Genomic DNA, 17,922 nt, shown 5'->3' with positions numbered 1-17,922 from the left:
TCCTGTGACAAAATACCAGGAGGAGTCTTGGAGAGCTGTTCATGTGGACAGCTACAGGAACCATGGCTCACACAGTGACAAGGCTTTGCCAAGAGTGAACCCATGAGAGCTCAGCCTGAAGTTCAAGAGGCCCACACTTCCCTATTTGAGGGCCCTGTTCAACTTATACCTCTGGTGTCTCTGGGTCAACCCTGGGCACATGGGTCAGAGATCCATGTGGAGGATGAGCAACAGGCCCTCCTGGCCTATGAAGGGAGTCTGAGAAGCAAATTCACTGGAGAGAGACAGCCAGGCCGGGGAGAATCAGACCCTGTGAGCCATGACTCAGGAATCTCCTAACATACTCATAGGAAGAGGTGCACTTCATAGAAGCCAGGGCATGCTCTCACACACATGCATGCATGCATGAATGCACAGGTCCACACACACACAACTGAATGAGGGGTTGTTTCGAATGGTTGACATAGGCTATATGTGATTCCACTGGATCAGTTGACTTCTATTTTATTTTATGTATTTATTATTTATTTTTAGATAGAGTCTCTCTACAGAGACCTGGCTTTCCCGGAACACACTATGTAGAACAGGCTGGCCTCAAACTCACAGATATCCATCTATCTCTGCCTCCTGAGACTGGAACTAAAGACATGTACAACAATATCCAGAGACTTGTGTTTTATTATACTTATTCCAACTGCACAACTTTACTAAAAATTTTCTGATGACCCACCAATATGGCATGACTTAAGGAAAACAAAACAAAAACTATGGGTAATAGGGGAGCAATATGCTGGAAGCCCCTGTGAGGGTCAATTTCAGTTGCCTGCTTGATTGTATTGAAAACATCTGGGGCATTAGTGAGGCCCAAGGTTAAGTATATCCCTGAGGCAGTTTCCAGAGAGGGTTACCTGAGGGAGCAAACTCACCTTGGATGTAGACATCGCCATCTCACGGGCTGGGTCCGGAACTGCATAAAAAGACAAAGGGATGAAATGAAGCTGAGCCCCAGCATGCACCTCTCTCTGTGTCCAGACTGTGGATGCCTGAGGTCAGCTGACTGCAGCCCCTGTGGCCACACCTTCTCCATCCTGCTGGGCTGCATCCTCTCTAACAGCTGCCACATAAGCCTTCCTCCCTTAAGATGCTTCCTGTCAGCTGTGTTGTCAGAGCCGAGGAGCATGGTGAAGACTGACCTTTTCCATATGTGAAAATGCCATCATGCAACCTGATACTTTAAAAAATGTTTCCGTTACTGCATTTATTTATTTATATGTGTCGAAGGTGTGTTGGGCATGTCGAATGCAAACGTAGAAGTCAGAGCGCAACCTGTGGGAGTCAGTTCTCTCCTTCTCCCATGTGGGTCCTTGGGATCGATCTCAGGTCATCAGGCTTGGGGGCAATCACTTCTCCCCATATAGCCAGCTCACTGGCCCACAAGCCAGTATTTTATGCAATTATTATAGACTCATAAAGAGGGTACATTTTAAAATGCAAATCGCAGACTCATATTGGTTGTGCTAGTCTGGAACTCCCTGTGTCACCTTGACCTGAATCTTCTGCCACACTTCCCCAGAGCTATGCTGACAAGTGTGAGCCACCTCACCCAGCTAATTATACAAACACTGAAAAATCACACTTAGGAAGAGACTCCCCTACAGGTCTCTGTGTAGTTCATTCCTCACCCAGCCTGAGCCTCCATCAAAGTGGCTGCAGAGATGTGGGAACCAGCCTAGACTAGTTCTGGTTCTGAGCTGTCGGGGGCTTTTGTGAGCATAGATCCTGTCGAACCCTCAGCCCTGCTTTGTTCCTACTCTCTTCACCATTAGGTCCACCCCGTGGGATCCACCCCAGGGGCCTTGGGAACAGCCTTGGACCCTGCATGCACCCTCTGGAAGGTGGTATTTAAAGTGTGCAGCACGAATACATATCTAATGATCCATGAAGGACTGAGCTCGTGCCTGTGGTGTGCCAGTTTCTCTAATGCAGATGAAATACTTGAACTGGTTTTTGTCTTGTTTCCATTTTTTGGTTGTTGGTTTTAAAGGGCCGGTGAGATGGCTTAGCAAGTAAACACACTTGCCAGCAAGTCTGATGACACGAGTTCAGTTGCGGAAAGAATCAGCCCCACAGCTTCTCCCCTGATCTCTACATGCACACAGACCCAGACACACAAACACACACACTGAATAAATAACTTTTAAAATAACTGAACAGAATTGTTAAATATATATATTATAATATATAGAGAAGGTTTGCTTAGGACCTCACTCTTTCAAGTTCCAGTCTCTGTGTGCTCTGAAAAAGAACCAACATGTTTACATAATCATGGGACATCCCAACGTTGCCAGTGGGAAGTTCTGATGCTGGACTCTGGCTGAGAGATTGAGTGAAACCCCATCTGCTTTCTCTAAACGAGGCCTCATCAGACGACCCACAATCCAGGGACATGAGGTAAGAAAGGGGCACATTGCCTCTCTGCTGGTGGGTTGGAAAGACTCTTTTCAGCAAAAAAAACAAGGGACAGTGTGGTCCTGAAGAAGATCAGGGCAGGTGCCTGCTGCACATAACCCCCAAGAGGAACGGCAGACTCCCGACTCTCCTGCCCTGAGCAGTTTATAGGCCAAGCTGCACTTAGGAGCCTCTCACCTACCTGCTCAGAAGCCTTGTAAAACTGGAATCCAGGCCCAGGATGTTCAGGAAGAAGAGAATTTAGGTGTGGAGGGCTGGGGTCCTCCTGGGCAGAATGATAGAGGAGAGGAGCAGCTGAAGGGAAGCCTGAGCTCCTGGGCTTCCTCAGACTCTGCTCTACTCTGGACCCTGCTCCACTCTGGACCCTGCTCCACTCTGGACCGGGCTCCACTCCTCACTTGTAGGCAGGAGCCCTGCCTGTCTCCCCCGAAGGAGGGGCCTGCAGCCAGAGAAGCTTTCAGTTTCTGTTCCTGGAAATGGTTCGTTTTCAGGATTCAGCTGCACAAGTTCCAAGCTCTCCTTCAGAGAGCGGGGGCAGGGTTCTGTCAGAGGGCCAGGCTTGAGGGTGGGAAGTCTGCCCAGGATCAGTGACATCCAATTGCAGTCAGAGCCTCCTGGTGTGACCCTGCTGCCTCCCTTCCTGGAGGCCCCTTCTTGCTCAGATGATGGCACCTAACCCCTTCAGACCCTGTGAGCCCAGGCACTTAGAGAGCTGAGGACACTCAGGCACCATCCAGGAAGTCTGTGAGCTAGAGACTCACAGTGTCTCAGGAGGGCACCTGTCAGTGTCTGAGAAGAGGAGACAGGAGGTGCTGTGGCCTAGCAGTGGTGGCTGGGTTCCGACATTACATGCTTACAGTTATGCTTCAAACTGCTCTCTGATGCTTTCTTGCCATAGTGACCACTATGCTCATTACATGGGCTGATTACATGGACGTGACTGAGAATCGATGTGTGTGTCTGTTCCCAGGGAGAGCTGAACAAGTATCTAGTCACCCCAGATAGGGCACCAAGGGCTCCCAGAGAAGCAATTCCACCCAAGTCTAGTTTACTAAACCAATGGGTTTCTTGGGGTTACAGTACCATAGGCTATTGGGGATGATGGGGGTCCAGCCCTTCAATAGCCCCCTCCCAAGGTTCAGCTGATAATTAATCTTTAATGATAAGAAATGAATCTTTATACACTAAACTCCTTAATCCATACACTTTATTCTTCTGAGTCAGTTCTCTCTCTACATAACTTCTGTTCTGCTCTCATGCCTAGCCCCTTTCTTGCCTGATTTCTCTCTACATTTATCTGCTGTCCCTCTACGTTCTATCTTAATTCTCTCGTCTTAGTTCTGCCCCATCTAGGATCTCATCCATCTAGTTCTTTCCCATATCAGCTCCTCTCCCATCTCATCTCTCTCATCTTGTTCTTCCCCATCTGGCTCTTCCTCATCTTCCATCTTGTTCCTCTAGTCCTCTCCTTTAACCTTCCATCTAGTTCTTCCCATCTAGTCCATTCCTCTCCAGTTCTTACCAACTAGTTCTTCCATTCTCTTTTTTCCTCTCTCCCTCCTCCTCTCCATCTCCTTATTCTCTCAGTTCTCCCCAAGTCCTTAAGGAATCCAGATATAACCCAAGCAATAGCAGTCCTCTGCCAGAGAAAGGTCACCAGGCTTGAATTCTTATGGGATCATAAAGGTAGGTAAGAATTTTCCTCAGGCAGTGACTGTCAGGCTTTCTTTTATTTATTTATTTATTTATTTATTTATTTATTTATTTATTTATTTATTTACCTATTTACTAATTTATTTATTTTTTCTGTCAGGCTTTCTTTTACAACCCAAATGCCAGTGCTGAAAGAGGAGGTCAACTGAGTGCTAATGACAGTTTAGCATATCACAGAGGGGATCTATGTGCTCAGTCTACATTCCTAGAGGTGGTTAGTTAAGAAGTTAGGGGTCTATTTGTAAGGTTGTACAAGAAAGGAGGGTCTCACCCTAAACTGCACAAGAAATAAAGCTATCTGCCTGACCTAGGGACAGGTGTTGTTTCAGTTTGGCCTCGGGTGCTTGATAGGCATTTTAGATAAATACACTGTTGGCAGTTAGTGGAAGCACATATAGCATTACAAGAAAATCACTGGGGCCTGGAGAAATGGCTCAGAGCTTAAGAGGACTGGTTGCTGTATGTGAGGACCTTGGGTTCATGTCCCAACACTTGCCTAGTACCTAACTACTGTCTGTAACTCCAGTTCCAGAGCATCTGGCACCCTCTTTTTTTTTTTTTTTGGTTTTTCGAGACAGGGTTTCCCTGTGTAGCTTTGCGCCTTTCCTGGAACTCACTTGGTAGCCCAGGTTGGCCTCGAACTCACAGAGATCCGCCTGGCTCTGCCTCCCGAGTGCTGGGATTAAAGGCGTGTGCCACCACCGCCCGGCCTGGCACCCTCTTTTGACCTCCTTGGGTAACAGGCACATGTGTGATGCACATACATAAACATGCAAACAAAATGCTCATACAAATAAAATAAATAATTAATTTTTAAAAAAAGAAAAGAAAGGCATTGCAGGAACCAGCTAATATATATACAACAGCTAAATATCACCAAGACTTCTTAAGCCTTGGCTTGACCTTCAGAAAAGTCCTTGAATTTTTGAAATAGTACCTTTTCTGAGAGCAGCTGGATTCCATCACATTTTCCTGTGGCTTGCAGCAATAGGCGAAGGGCTACTTTCAGAAGCAGAGTGTTTCAGAGGCCACATCGCTGCAAAGCCATCAGTGTGGGTCAGAGGTCATGACAGCTGTACCCCTGGAGTTGCCTGGCAGCTCCCCGATCAGAGACCCCACTTCCCCAGAATTGCTATTACTTATAGAACGTTGTGGAGGGGGCCCTGTGGAGGTTGTTTACTTCTTGACCTTTTAAGCATCCCAGGAGGGGACATGTCAGTTCTGCAGAAGTAACCACTCCTCACCCAGGAACTGTCCTCAGAGCAGAACCTCCTTCCCAAGCTCTCAAGTGAAAGCAGCCTTCTGGCTCCCACACAATCAGAGCTCTTTCATAGTGTCTCTCTGTAGCTCATTCTGCTCTGTTTGGAGCAATATACTGAAAGCAGCTGCGTGTTCATGCTAAAGTGTAGCAGACTCTTCCGGGGAGATGATGTCTGAGGGTAACCCCAAATATTTACACGTGAGACTAGCTGAGCCTCCTGCATAAGTTTACTTCTGTGTGTCAGTTCCTCCTTGGTAAATAAAGAGAGAAGACGCTGGGATATGATGTGGGGAGGGAAGGCTGCTGGGGGGGGAGGAGCTCTTGGGACCTGATGTGTGGAGCGAAGGTTGCTGTGGGGGAGACCTTCCTGGTTGTGGAAACAGGTTTAACACATTTGATGTCACAAGTGAAATTTGAAAAAGAGAATGTGTGTGTGTGTGTGGTGTGGTGTGGTGTGGTGTGGTGTGGTGTGTATGTGTGTGTGTGTGTGTGTGTGGTGTGGTGTGGTGTGGTGTGGTGTGTATGTGTGTGTGTGTGTGTGTGTGTGTGTGTGTGTGTGTGTGTGTGTGTGTGTATGTGCACCAGGGTGCTTGCCTGTATGAGTGTGTAGGAGGTTAGGGGTCAATGTCATGGGTCTTCCTCTATTACCCTCCACCTTATTTTCAGAGACAAGTTCTCTCACAGAGCCTGGATGTTGCCATTTTGGCTAGACCAGCTGACCAGCAGGCTCCTGGGATCCACCTATGTCACCTACCTCCTTACAGGCATGCACTACCACACCTGTTCTTCGACATAGATGATAGATATTCAAAGTCAGATCCTCCTGCTGGAACAGTGGCATTTGGCCCATCGAGGCATCTCTCCAGCCCTGAAACTTTATTCTTAAAACGCCACTCTGTGGGACTGGAGAGAGATCTCAGAGATCGAGAGTGTATACCGCTTTTGCCGAGGACCCAAGTTCGGTTCCCAGCATGGATATCAGGATCACAACTACCTCTCAGCTCTAGCTGAAGGGAATCCAACGCTTTTGGCCTCCCTGGGTATCCCTACTTATACAACCCCCCGCCCCAACACAAACATAATTATATCTTTTTTAAAAATCCATTAATGTGGCCAGTGGTGGCACACTCCTTCAATCCACTGCTTGGGAGGCAGAGACAGGAGGATTTCTGTGAGTTCAAGACTAGTCTGGTCTACAGAGTAAGTTCCAGGACACCAGGGTACATAGAGAAATCCTCTCTTGGAAAACCAAAAAATAAAGGGGGTGGGGCTGGAGAGATGGCTCAGTGGTTAAGAACACCGACCTCATGTTCAGTTCACAGCAGCCACATGACAGCTCACAACTGTCTCTAACTCCAAAACCTGACAACCTCACACACATACATGCAGACAAAATGCCAATGGACATACAATTAAATTAATTTTTTTTTTGAAAAGAAAAACTTGGGTCTGGAGAGATGGCTCAGAGGTTAAGAGCACTGGCTGCTCTTCCAGAAGTCCCAAGTTCAATTCCCAGCAACCACATGGTAGCTCACAACCATCTGTAATGAGATCTGATGCCCTCTTCAGGCATGCAGACATACATGCAGGCCAGAACACTATACATAATAAAATAATAAATAAATAAATCTTAAAAAAAAAAAAAGAAAAAACAAAATAAATTTATTATTAAAAACATTTGGGGAGTGGGCAGGCAGTGGTGGCTCACACTTTTAATCCCAGTACTCAGGAGGCAGAGGCAGGTGGATTTCTGTGAGTAGGAGGCCAGCCTGGTCTACTGAGTGAGTTCCAGGACAGCCAGGGCTTTGAAACAGAGAAACTCTGTCTCAGTCACCCTACGAAAGATACATTTGGGACACTCAGGAGGAGCATGGGAAGGAAGGAAGGAGTGGAAGGCATAGAGATATAGTCCTCGTGGGAAGTTATCAAAAATAAAAAGAACAAAAACCAACACATTTATATTGTATACTCTTATTAGTTATTTATATTAGGGATTAACAGTATGTCTGTTACACGCAATACATCATACATGTGTGTGATGAATTTATAATGTGTACATATATTTCTGTATCTGTACACAAATAGGTCTGTATATACAACTAGCAAAAAGAAAATCTACATTTATTTTTTAAGACATAGAATTTATACCCTGCTTTTGCAGCGGGCTAAGAGTGAAATCACAGTCTTCATGTCAGTTTCTTCAGGGCTGGGGCCAGGATAGATTCCCTGTGACAAACACACACAACCTCAGCAGTAGCACCCACACGACTTTCAAAGAGCAAGTCCCCTCACTTTAACAGTGAACACACTGCAGTGAAATCCACGCTATAAACTCACTGTCAAAAATTATTTGTGAGCATCATGAGGATGAGAAACAAAACTTCTGCGACTGCTTTGCAGACCTTTCCTGGGAGTCTATCGATTTACACTACCAGATTGGAGCAGGTGGAAGGTGAGGCTAGCCAGAGCTTTATTCCCGTCAACCCCAATCCCACCACCACTGACACTCTAGGTCCATCCCATCCTTACCCAGCATGTAAAGTAGACCTACCTTTTACCTTTACATGAGCCTTTTTCACAAAGTTCTTGTGCCAGCAAGATGATACAGTTGATGCATTTTTCACAACAAATACAATTGGCATTGTCTTCCTGTCTCAAAACAGGTTTTGTTTCTTTCTTTCTGGGTATCAAAACCATAGCCTCCTGTGTGATTGTCAAGGACTGGACTACTGAGCCACACCCATTCTTCTTCACACTACTAATCAATAAACTCCAATACACCCCTCTGCTATCACATTACCTGTATGGCTAATATTGAATGTCAATTTGGCAGGATCTTGAATGCAAACAGACCTTGGGCATACTTATGAGGGAGTTTCTCGACTTGGTTCAATACGGTTGGAAGACCAACTCTGAAGGTGGATGGTATCATTCTGTGGGCTGGGGTCTTGGGCTGAAAGAAAGGAGAGCGTGTGCCAAGGAACGGTATTCATCTTTCTCTCTCTGCTTCCTGACTGTGGACACAATGTGACCAGCTGCCCTGTGCTCCTGTGGTGATGACTTTCAGGGACAATGGGCTGTACTGTCAAACTACGAGGCAAATATAAACCCTTCCTGTAACCAGTGACATGAAAGCACACGTGCTGGGATGTGACACTGCAATGGTGGGAAGTGGGGGAGGATTTAGTGTCCTGGAAGAAGTGGAGGGCACAGGGCTGAGACAGTTAAAGGTTGGCCTGACAGAAAGAGAGGTGACTGAATGCCGGGCAGCATCTGTCTTAGATAAACACACGCACACACACACACACACACACACACACACACACACACACACACACACAACTGAGGAAAATGGGAAAGCTCCATGTGGAAGAGAGGAGGGTCCGAGTGTCTGGCCTGTAGAGTTAGGGGTGGCTGAAGAAGTTCAGATCCAATAGAGGACTGTGAATGCACAGAGTGGGAGGGGCCATGACTAGACATGACGCCATTGATGCCATGGGGGCAGTGTTGGGTACTTAGAATTCTTCCCTTCAGCACTTGGTGAATCCCATTTCCAGTGGTCCAGAGTTAATTCCCCTCTCTTTACACATGGGAGGAGAGGTCAGAGACCAGGCCTCTACCAGCCATGCTTTCAGACCTTGGACAACAGCAAGCTCTTCCTCATTCCCCCAGGGATGCACTGCTTCCCCAGACAGGAAAGAGGAAGAGAGGGGAGAGAGAGATGGGAAACCAAGAGGCCTCTTAGAAAAACAATATCTATCATAGGTGCAAAGATAACCCTGTGTCAAAGGTGAGATTCTGTACAGTCAAAATAAGGAAGTTTCTCCTATATTGGTATCCAGTTGGTTCAGTTAATAAAATTAAACAAAAGGTACAAAGCAAAATCCATTATGGTGTTTCCTGAGGGGGACACCCATCAAGAAATGTGGACCATTAACTTCAAGGAACTTGGAATCCACATCTCAGGTAAGCTCAACTTCGGGTAGACGAAGGTTACAGAGCTGGGGAGAGGACCTCAGCTGTCTATCCCTCCTGAGGAAGGATAATGGACTGTTTCAGGATTTCCCTCAGAATATTCTTGGTTTGCTTAGCAACTTCATCAAGCACATGTTTCTGACTCATGTGTCTACGACGGCGAGAGTCAAACAAGCTACTGATGTTGTTAAACGTTGTATAGAAATATTGGATTCCGGAACGATAAAGCTGAGAATGTGTCCAGACATCTTGTTGGTCTCTCTGTGTAACCTGGGATGGCTTGGCAATCCTGGAATAAACATCAGGATGGCTCATAATCAAAGCCACCTGGTGGAGAGATCGGTCATCCACACCAAATCTTTCTTGGAATAATTTCTGACACTCTCCCAGATTATCTGGATTTGAGATTCCAATAGATTTTAGATTATCCTCATCTATGCTCTTATTAATGGATTCTACTATCTCATTAATAGTCTTCTCGCAGATTTGGAAAACGGTTCCTAAGAGACCATCATATCTCATGCTGGGGATGTCTTTTTTCAGTGTGTCTCTGAGCTCCGGGAAGTCATGTGATGAAGGCTCAAAGCTAGATACCAGGAATATGGGGGGCACCTTCACCCCCTCCTTCTGGAGGTTCTCCTGAATACTCTCCTGGATACTCCGCAGTAGCTGGGGTTCTGAGTGGGCACTTGGACCGAGGTGCCTGTCCAGCTTTGTCCAGACGACATAGAACCTCTTTCTCATCCTCTGCATGGCTTTGGCCAGCTTCACATGGTTTGAACTGAACTGCTCAGAAGTGATGATGATGATGATAAGGTCATATTTGTCAAACTCCATCTCCTCCAGGTAGTTCTCCATACTCGGGACTGTGACCCTTGTGCCAGGCAGGTCCCAAAGGTCCACATTGGGAAATCTAGAGGAGGAGTAACAGGCTGGTTTCTGGGTGGTCCTCACCATCCCAGTGGGAGCTGAATCCTCCTCCTCATGTCCAATGAACCTAAGGGCATTGATGAAGGATGACATGCCATTGCCAGAGTCCCCAGTCACGGCAATTTTCACTGTGCTTCTGGATACTTCCTGACTGATATCTTTGACTATGGAGACCACTTCTCCCAACTTTCCTTCATTCACAGCAGTCTCAATATTCTTGACAACTTCCACAGATAAAATACTGCTGTTTTTGTGAATGGGTATAGATTCGGAGAAGCATGTATATTCTTTATCCTCGACAGACCCAACAGCCTCTTCCATGTTGGTGAGCAATGGGGCAACCTGTAGATACATTAGGAAGGGAGTTAGGAGGGCTGTGAACACAGGCACCCACAGGAAAACACTCTTCCTTGTCCAGGCTTTCAGATCCACAGCCAATCAGCATCAAGACCTGCTGATTACAGACAGAACTAGCCGAGCCCTCCTGTGCATGACACACTCTTGGAGTGCAAGGATAGGTCTGTAGCTGTTCCTGCAACACCGAACCCCAAATCTAAGCACTGCAGTGTCAGGCAGTTCTCTTAATGGGTACGAATGTCCACACTCACCCTTGCCAGGACTACCAAGGAAGAGCAAGCAGAGCAGGGAACAGCCTGTGCCAGCCTCCTGTCTGGAGGACCCACAGGTCTTCACTTCTCTCAACCCTGTGCATCAGTGGCTGGTCAAACCTGTTGCACTCTGAGAAGTGCTTTCCTCTCCCCCATGGCTTCAGTAGTAGAAGTGGAATGAACACACTGCTACATGTCAGGTTCAACTGCAAAGCCTCCTGGTTTCCAAATAATCTCATCTGGGTCTGGAGAGACCACTCAGTGGTTAAGAGCACTGGCTGCTCTTGCAGAGGACCTGGGCTTGGTTCCTACAGCCACAAGGTGGCTTATAACCACCTATGACTACAGTTCCAGGGATTCCAAAACTCTTCTCTGGACTCCAAGAGTACCCTTCTGCACATGTACATATACAGAGACTCAGGCACACATACACATAAAATTAAATCTTTAAAAAATAGTAATTCCATCAATTTTAAGACAGCATGTGGGCTGTCTATGATCACTGCAGCTATTCTTATTAACATACAGACTGAAATTCTTCTGTGAACAGGTTTCTTTTTTAATTAATTTAATTAATTTTTATTAGCATATATACATTTTGTTTGTTTTTGTTTTTGACAGGATTTCTCTGTGTAGCCCTGGCTGACCTGGAACTTGCTCTGTAGACCAGGCAGGCCTTGCACTCAGATCTGCCTGCCTCTGCCTCCTCAATGCTTTGATTAAAGCATGCACCACCACACTCAGCGTTTTTCCTATCCATTGATGACATAATACTGCGTTTTATTATGACATTTGCACACATGAACATCATGTATTTTTATTGTATTCACGCCCAGCCGGTAACTTTTCAAGCCCTCCCCCTGTTCCCAGTGATGTCTGTCCTCTTCCCAGCCTGTCCCCGTTCTACATTCATGGTTGTTTTTCAGTTTGGTGAGTTTTTTTTTTTTCTTCTTTTTGGCTCAGTGAGTCTCATTTGAGTGTCTACAAAAGCAGGAGTGAGAATTGGCTTACAGCCTCATGTGCATATTATCAGTTGCTTGGGTCTGAAGAAAATGTCCCTCCTTCCTTAATCAAATATTTACTGTGTGTATAAATCCTCAGGGAGGGTGGGGACTCACCATACCCTCCCCTTTCCATAACAGGATGTCAACAGGCCCTGTCCTGTGGTGATCTTGTACAAGTAACCAGAGCTGCAATGGGTTCAAAAGTGCCACCGCTAAGCTTGTCCTGAAGTCAACATTTTACACACACACACACACACACACACACACACACACACACACACACACAGGAGCATGCTCTCTACAGTTTTTACATACTTCCCATGTCCTCTTCTAAGCTATTCTTTGAGCCATTGGGGCACTGATACAGAGATACAGATGACCCTCCTAGGGTGGAGCATTCAATCACGTTTCTGTTCTTGACTAAATCCTTGCCATGGCACTGAAAGTATTTTGTGGGGCAGGATTGGGAAACATAATTTTCCAACATCAAGGATGGAGGTGTGGGGGTTGGAGCGATGGCTCCGGGGTTAAGAGCACTTATTGTTCTTCCACAGGATGTAGGCTCCATTCCCAGCATCTATATCAGGTGACTCACATCCTCCTGTAACTCCAATTCCAGAGGCTCTGACGCCCTCTTCTGGGTTCCCGAGGCATTGTACAAAAAGTGCCTATGCTCCACACAGGCACACATATGCACATGATTAAAAACGATACAAAGCTGGGCATGGTGGTGCATGTCTTTAATCCCAGCACTGGGAGGCAGAGGCAGGAGAATGTCTGTGTGTTCTAGGCCAAACAGTGAGGACAACATAGTGAGACACTTTCTAAAAAAAGAAAGAAAGAAAGAAAGAAAGAAAGAAAGAAAGAAAGAAAGAAAGGAAGGAAGGAAGGAAGGAAGGAAGGAAGGAAGGAAGGAAGGAAGGAAGGAAAGAAAGAAAGAAAGAAAGAAAGAAAGAAAGAAAGAAAGAAAGAAAGAAAGAAAGAAAGAAAGAAAGAAAGAAAGAAAGAAAGAAAGAAAGAAAGAAAGAAAGAGAGAAAGAAGGAATTTTGAAAGATGGAAGATGTGGAATGCATAAACCCATACCCGGCACAGGTAAGGAGTGGACACTGGGACATTTCAGTTTGAGGGCAGGACTCCAACCATTTCACAGGTCCACACCAAGTCTCAAGATACAAAATAGCAGCATATACCTTAACCACTGTTCTTATATAAAGGCCCTACATGGAACAGGCATGTACAACTCCACAGTTAGGAGTGATTGATGGTACTCTTCCCCTTGAAATTTATTTTCCTGTTTGTATGTATAAAAGACTAAATGCATTTGAAACTCAGCACCATGTATTTGGGAAACTTCCTGTGAGTCTCACATAGCTTTTCTGTCTTTTAAGAAGCTCCCTGCCAGCCAGCTGTTGTCAGTACAGGCCCTTAATGCCAGTACTGATCAAGGGAGGCAGAGGCAGACAGATCTCTGTGAGTTCGAGGCCAGCCTGGGCTACAGAGTGAGTTCCAGGATAGCCAGGACAATACAGAGAAACCCTGTTGAGAGAGAGAGAGAGAGAGAGAGAGAGAGAGAGAGAGAGAGAGAGAGAGAGAGAGAGAGAGAGACAAGAGGGGGAGGGGGAGGGGAGGGGAGGAAGAGGGGAGGGGAGGGGAGGGGAGGGGAGGGGAGGGGAGGGGAGGGGAGGGGAGGGGAGGGGAGGGGAGGGGAGGGGAGAGGAGAGGAGAGGAGAGGAGAGGAGAGGAGAGGAGAGGAGAGGAGAGGAGAGGAGAGGAGAGGAGAGGAGAGGAGAGGAGAGGAGAGGAGAGGAGAGGAGAGGAGAAAGAAGAAAAATCTCTCTGCCCGATTTACTCCTGAGTCCCAGGAAATAACCAGAATGTTCCCAGGTGTGTGCCCTCGAAATCCAAGGCTCTTGTCTGTGGAAGGTGCTTCTCAGGCACCCTTAGGTCTTTTGGTACTGGTTTTTGTTCTCCATACTCCCAGTGGGAGCATCCTCTGTCTCTCTTGCTCATCTCCTGATATGGGCTCTCCTGCCTGCAGCACAGCACTGCTCCCCCACGCTCTTCTGTTCATCAGCCTTAAGGGCTGGCCTCAGTCTCCACATGGAAAGAGTAGGCTGACACCCCATCCTGAGTCCCCAAAGCTGCTGGTTTGGTGAATTGTGGGCAACTTTGCAATTCCCCGGCTTTCTGCAGATTACTGGAGTAGTTGCTTTTCTCACTCCTGTGACAAAATACCAGGAGGAGTCTTGGAGAGCTGTTCATGTGGACAGCTACAGGAACCATGGCTCACACAGTGACAAGGCTTTGCCAAGAGTGAACCCATGAGAGCTCAGCCTGAAGTTCAAGAGGCCCACACTTCCCTATTTGAGGGCCCTGTTCAACTTATACCTCTGGTGTCTCTGGGTCAACCCTGGGCACATGGGTCAGAGATCCATGTGGAGGATGAGCAACAGGCCCTCCTGGCCTATGAAGGGAGTCTGAGAAGCAAATTCACTGGAGAGAGACAGCCAGGCCGGGGAGAATCAGACCCTGTGAGCCATGACTCAGGAATCTCCTAACATACTCATAGGAAGAGGTGCACTTCATAGAAGCCAGGGCATGCTCTCACACACATGCATGCATGCATGAATGCACAGGTCCACACACACACAACTGAATGAGGGGTTGTTTCGAATGGTTGACATAGGCTATATGTGATTCCACTGGATCAGTTGACTTCTATTTTATTTTATGTATTTATTATTTATTTTTAGATAGAGTCTCTCTACAGAGACCTGGCTTTCCCGGAACACACTATGTAGAACAGGCTGGCCTCAAACTCACAGATATCCATCTATCTCTGCCTCCTGAGACTGGAACTAAAGACATGTACAACAATATCCAGAGACTTGTGTTTTATTATACTTATTCCAACTGCACAACTTTACTAAAAATTTTCTGATGACCCACCAATATGGCATGACTTAAGGAAAACAAAACAAAAACTATGGGTAATAGGGGAGCAATATGCTGGAAGCCCCTGTGAGGGTCAATTTCAGTTGCCTGCTTGATTGTATTGAAAACATCTGGGGCATTAGTGAGGCCCAAGGTTAAGTATATCCCTGAGGCAGTTTCCAGAGAGGGTTACCTGAGGGAGCAAACTCACCTTGGATGTAGACATCGCCATCTCACGGGCTGGGTCCGGAACTGCATAAAAAGACAAAGGGATGAAATGAAGCTGAGCCCCAGCATGCACCTCTCTCTGTGTCCAGACTGTGGATGCCTGAGGTCAGCTGACTGCAGCCCCTGTGGCCACACCTTCTCCATCCTGCTGGGCTGCATCCTCTCTAACAGCTGCCACATAAGCCTTCCTCCCTTAAGATGCTTCCTGTCAGCTGTGTTGTCAGAGCCGAGGAGCATGGTGAAGACTGACCTTTTCCATATGTGAAAATGCCATCATGCAACCTGATACTTTAAAAAATGTTTCCGTTACTGCATTTATTTATTTATATGTGTCGAAGGTGTGTTGGGCATGTCGAATGCAAACGTAGAAGTCAGAGCGCAACCTGTGGGAGTCAGTTCTCTCCTTCTCCCATGTGGGTCCTTGGGATCGATCTCAGGTCATCAGGCTTGGGGGCAATCACTTCTCCCCATATAGCCAGCTCACTGGCCCACAAGCCAGTATTTTATGCAATTATTATAGACTCATAAAGAGGGTACATTTTAAAATGCAAATCGCAGACTCATATTGGTTGTGCTAGTCTGGAACTCCCTGTGTCACCTTGACCTGAATCTTCTGCCACACTTCCCCAGAGCTATGCTGACAAGTGTGAGCCACCTCACCCAGCTAATTATACAAACACTGAAAAATCACACTTAGGAAGAGACTCCCCTACAGGTCTCTGTGTAGTTCATTCCTCACCCAGCCTGAGCCTCCATCAAAGTGGCTGCAGAGATGTGGGAACCAGCCTAGACTAGTTCTGGTTCTGAGCTGTCGGGGGCTTTTGTGAGCATAGATCCTGTCGAACCCTCAGCCCTGCTTTGTTCCTACTCTCTTCACCATTAGGTCCACCCCGTGGGATCCACCCCAGGGGCCTTGGGAACAGCCTTGGACCCTGCATGCACCCTCTGGAAGGTGGTATTTAAAGTGTGCAGCACGAATACATATCTAATGATCCATGAAGGACTGAGCTCGTGCCTGTGGTGTGCCAGTTTCTCTAATGCAGATGAAATACTTGAACTGGTTTTTGTCTTGTTTCCATTTTTTGGTTGTTGGTTTTAAAGGGCCGGTGAGATGGCTTAGCAAGTAAACACACTTGCCAGCAAGTCTGATGACACGAGTTCAGTTGCGGAAAGAATCAGCCCCACAGCTTCTCCCCTGATCTCCACGTGCACACAGACACAGACACACAAACACACACACTGAATAAATAATTTTTAAAATAACCGAACGGAATTATTAAATATATATATATTATAATATATAGAGAAGGTTTGCTTAGGACCTCACTCTTTCAAGTTCCAGTCTCTGTGTGCTCTGAAAAAGAACCAACATGTTTACATAATCATGGGACATCCCAATGTTGCCAGGGGGAAGTTCTGATGCTGGACTGTGGCTGAGAGATTGAGTGAAACCCCATCTGCTTTTTCTGAACTAGGCCTCATCAGAAGACCCGCAGTCCAGGGACATGAGGTAAGAAAGGGTGCATTGCCTCTCTGCTGGTGGGTTGGAAAGACTCTTCAGCCAAAAACACAAGGGACTGTGTGGTCCTGAAGAAGATCAGGGCAGGTGCCTGCTGCACACAATCCCTGAGAGGAACACCAGACTCCAGACTCTCCTGCCCTGAGCAGTTTATAGGCCAAGCTGCACTTAGGAGCCTCTCACCTACCTGCTCAGAAGCCTTGTAAAACTGGAATCCAGGCCCAGGATGTTCAGGAAGAAGAGAATTTAGGTGTGGAGGGCAGAATGATAGAGGAGAGGAACAGCTGAAGGGAAGCCTCAGCTCCTGGGCTTATTCAGAGCCTTCTCCACTCTGGACGCGGCCTCACTCTGGACCCTGCTCCACTCTGGACCCTGCTCCACTCTGGACCCTGCTCCACTCTGGACCCTGCTCCACTCTGGACTCGGCTCCACTCTGGACTCTGCTCCACTCTGGACCAGGCTCCACTCCTCACTTATAGGCAGGTGCCCTGCCTGCCTCCCCCAAGGGAGGGGCCTGCAGCCAGAGAAGCTTTCAGTTTCTGTTCCTGGAAATGGTTCGTTTTCAGGATTCAGCTGCACAAGTTCCACACTCTCCTTCAGAGAGCGGGGGCAGGGATCTGTCAGAGGGCCAGGCTTGAGGGTGGGAAGTCTGCCCAGGATCAGTGACATCCAATTGCAGTCAGAGCCTCCTGGTGTGACCCTGCTGCCTCCCTTCCTGGAGCCCCCTTCTTGCTCAGATGATGGCACCTAACCCCTTCAGACCCTGTGAGCCCAGGCACTTAGAGAGCTGAGGACACTCAGGCACCATCCAGGAAGTCTGTTAGCTGGAGACTCACAGTGTCTCAGGAGGGCACCTGTCCGTGTCTGAGAAGAGGAGACTTGAGGTGCTGTGGCCTAGCAGTGGTGGCTGGGTTCTGACATTACAAGCTTACAGTTAGTTATGCTTCAAACTGCTCTCTGATGCTTTCTTGCCATAGTGACCATTATGCTCATTACATGGGCTGATTACATGGACGTGACTGAGAATCGGTGTGTGTGTCTGTTCCCAGGGAGAGCTGAGCAAGTCTCTAGTCACCCCAGATAGGGCACCAAGGGCTCCCAGAGAAGCGATTCCACCCAAGTCTAGTTTACTAAACCAATGGGTTTCTTGGGGTTACAGTACCATAGGCTATTGGGGATGATGGGGGTCCAGCCCTTCAATAGCTCCCTCCCAAGGATCAGGAAGAATCCACAACCAGCTGATAATTAATCTTTAATGATAAGAAATGAATCTTTATACA

The 17,922-nt window shown here is 47.1% G+C and overlaps 2 protein-coding genes across 4 annotated transcripts in view; both read right to left on the bottom strand.

Moving 5' to 3' along the window:
• The window catches only part of LOC102913627 (immunity-related GTPase family M protein 2-like), a 9,720-nt gene extending 6,769 nt beyond the window's left edge, over positions 1-2,951 (bottom strand). Inside the window, exons 1-2 of one of the 2 annotated variants that reach the window (XM_076542412.1) lie at positions 2,651-2,951; positions 927-967 (exon numbers count right to left, since the gene is read on the bottom strand). In XM_076542412.1, coding sequence (XP_076398527.1) covers positions 927-947 — 21 coding nt within the window. In that variant the 5' untranslated portion in view covers positions 948-967; positions 2,651-2,951. The remainder of the gene's footprint in view (positions 1-926; positions 968-2,650) is intronic. The other variant, XM_042284048.2, reaches the window with a different exon arrangement.
• A 4,447-nt stretch (positions 2,952-7,398) lies between these two features.
• Positions 7,399-17,136, bottom strand: LOC102913314 (immunity-related GTPase family M protein 2-like). Of its 2 annotated transcripts, XM_076542408.1 has the most exons (3): positions 16,830-17,136; positions 15,107-15,147; positions 7,399-10,690 (listed from the first exon to the last, which is right to left on the bottom strand). In XM_076542408.1, the coding sequence occupies exons 2-3, from the start codon at positions 15,125-15,127 to the stop codon at positions 9,467-9,469; spliced, it is 1,245 nt and encodes a 414-aa protein (XP_076398523.1). In that variant the 5' UTR covers positions 15,128-15,147; positions 16,830-17,136; the 3' UTR covers positions 7,399-9,466. The 2 variants fall into 2 exon arrangements, with proteins under 2 accessions (XP_076398523.1, XP_076398524.1); XM_076542409.1 differs by lacking the exon at positions 15,107-15,147 and having other exon boundaries at positions 16,830-17,085.
• Positions 17,137-17,922: the final 786 nt, after the last annotated feature.

The sequence above is a fragment of the Peromyscus maniculatus genome, chromosome 8 (genome assembly GCF_049852395.1).
Source record: "Peromyscus maniculatus bairdii isolate BWxNUB_F1_BW_parent chromosome 8, HU_Pman_BW_mat_3.1, whole genome shotgun sequence".
NCBI lineage: Eukaryota > Metazoa > Chordata > Mammalia > Rodentia > Cricetidae > Peromyscus > Peromyscus maniculatus.
The sequence above is the reverse complement of the archived record's forward strand: the minus strand, read 5'-3'. Positions and strand labels throughout refer to the sequence as shown.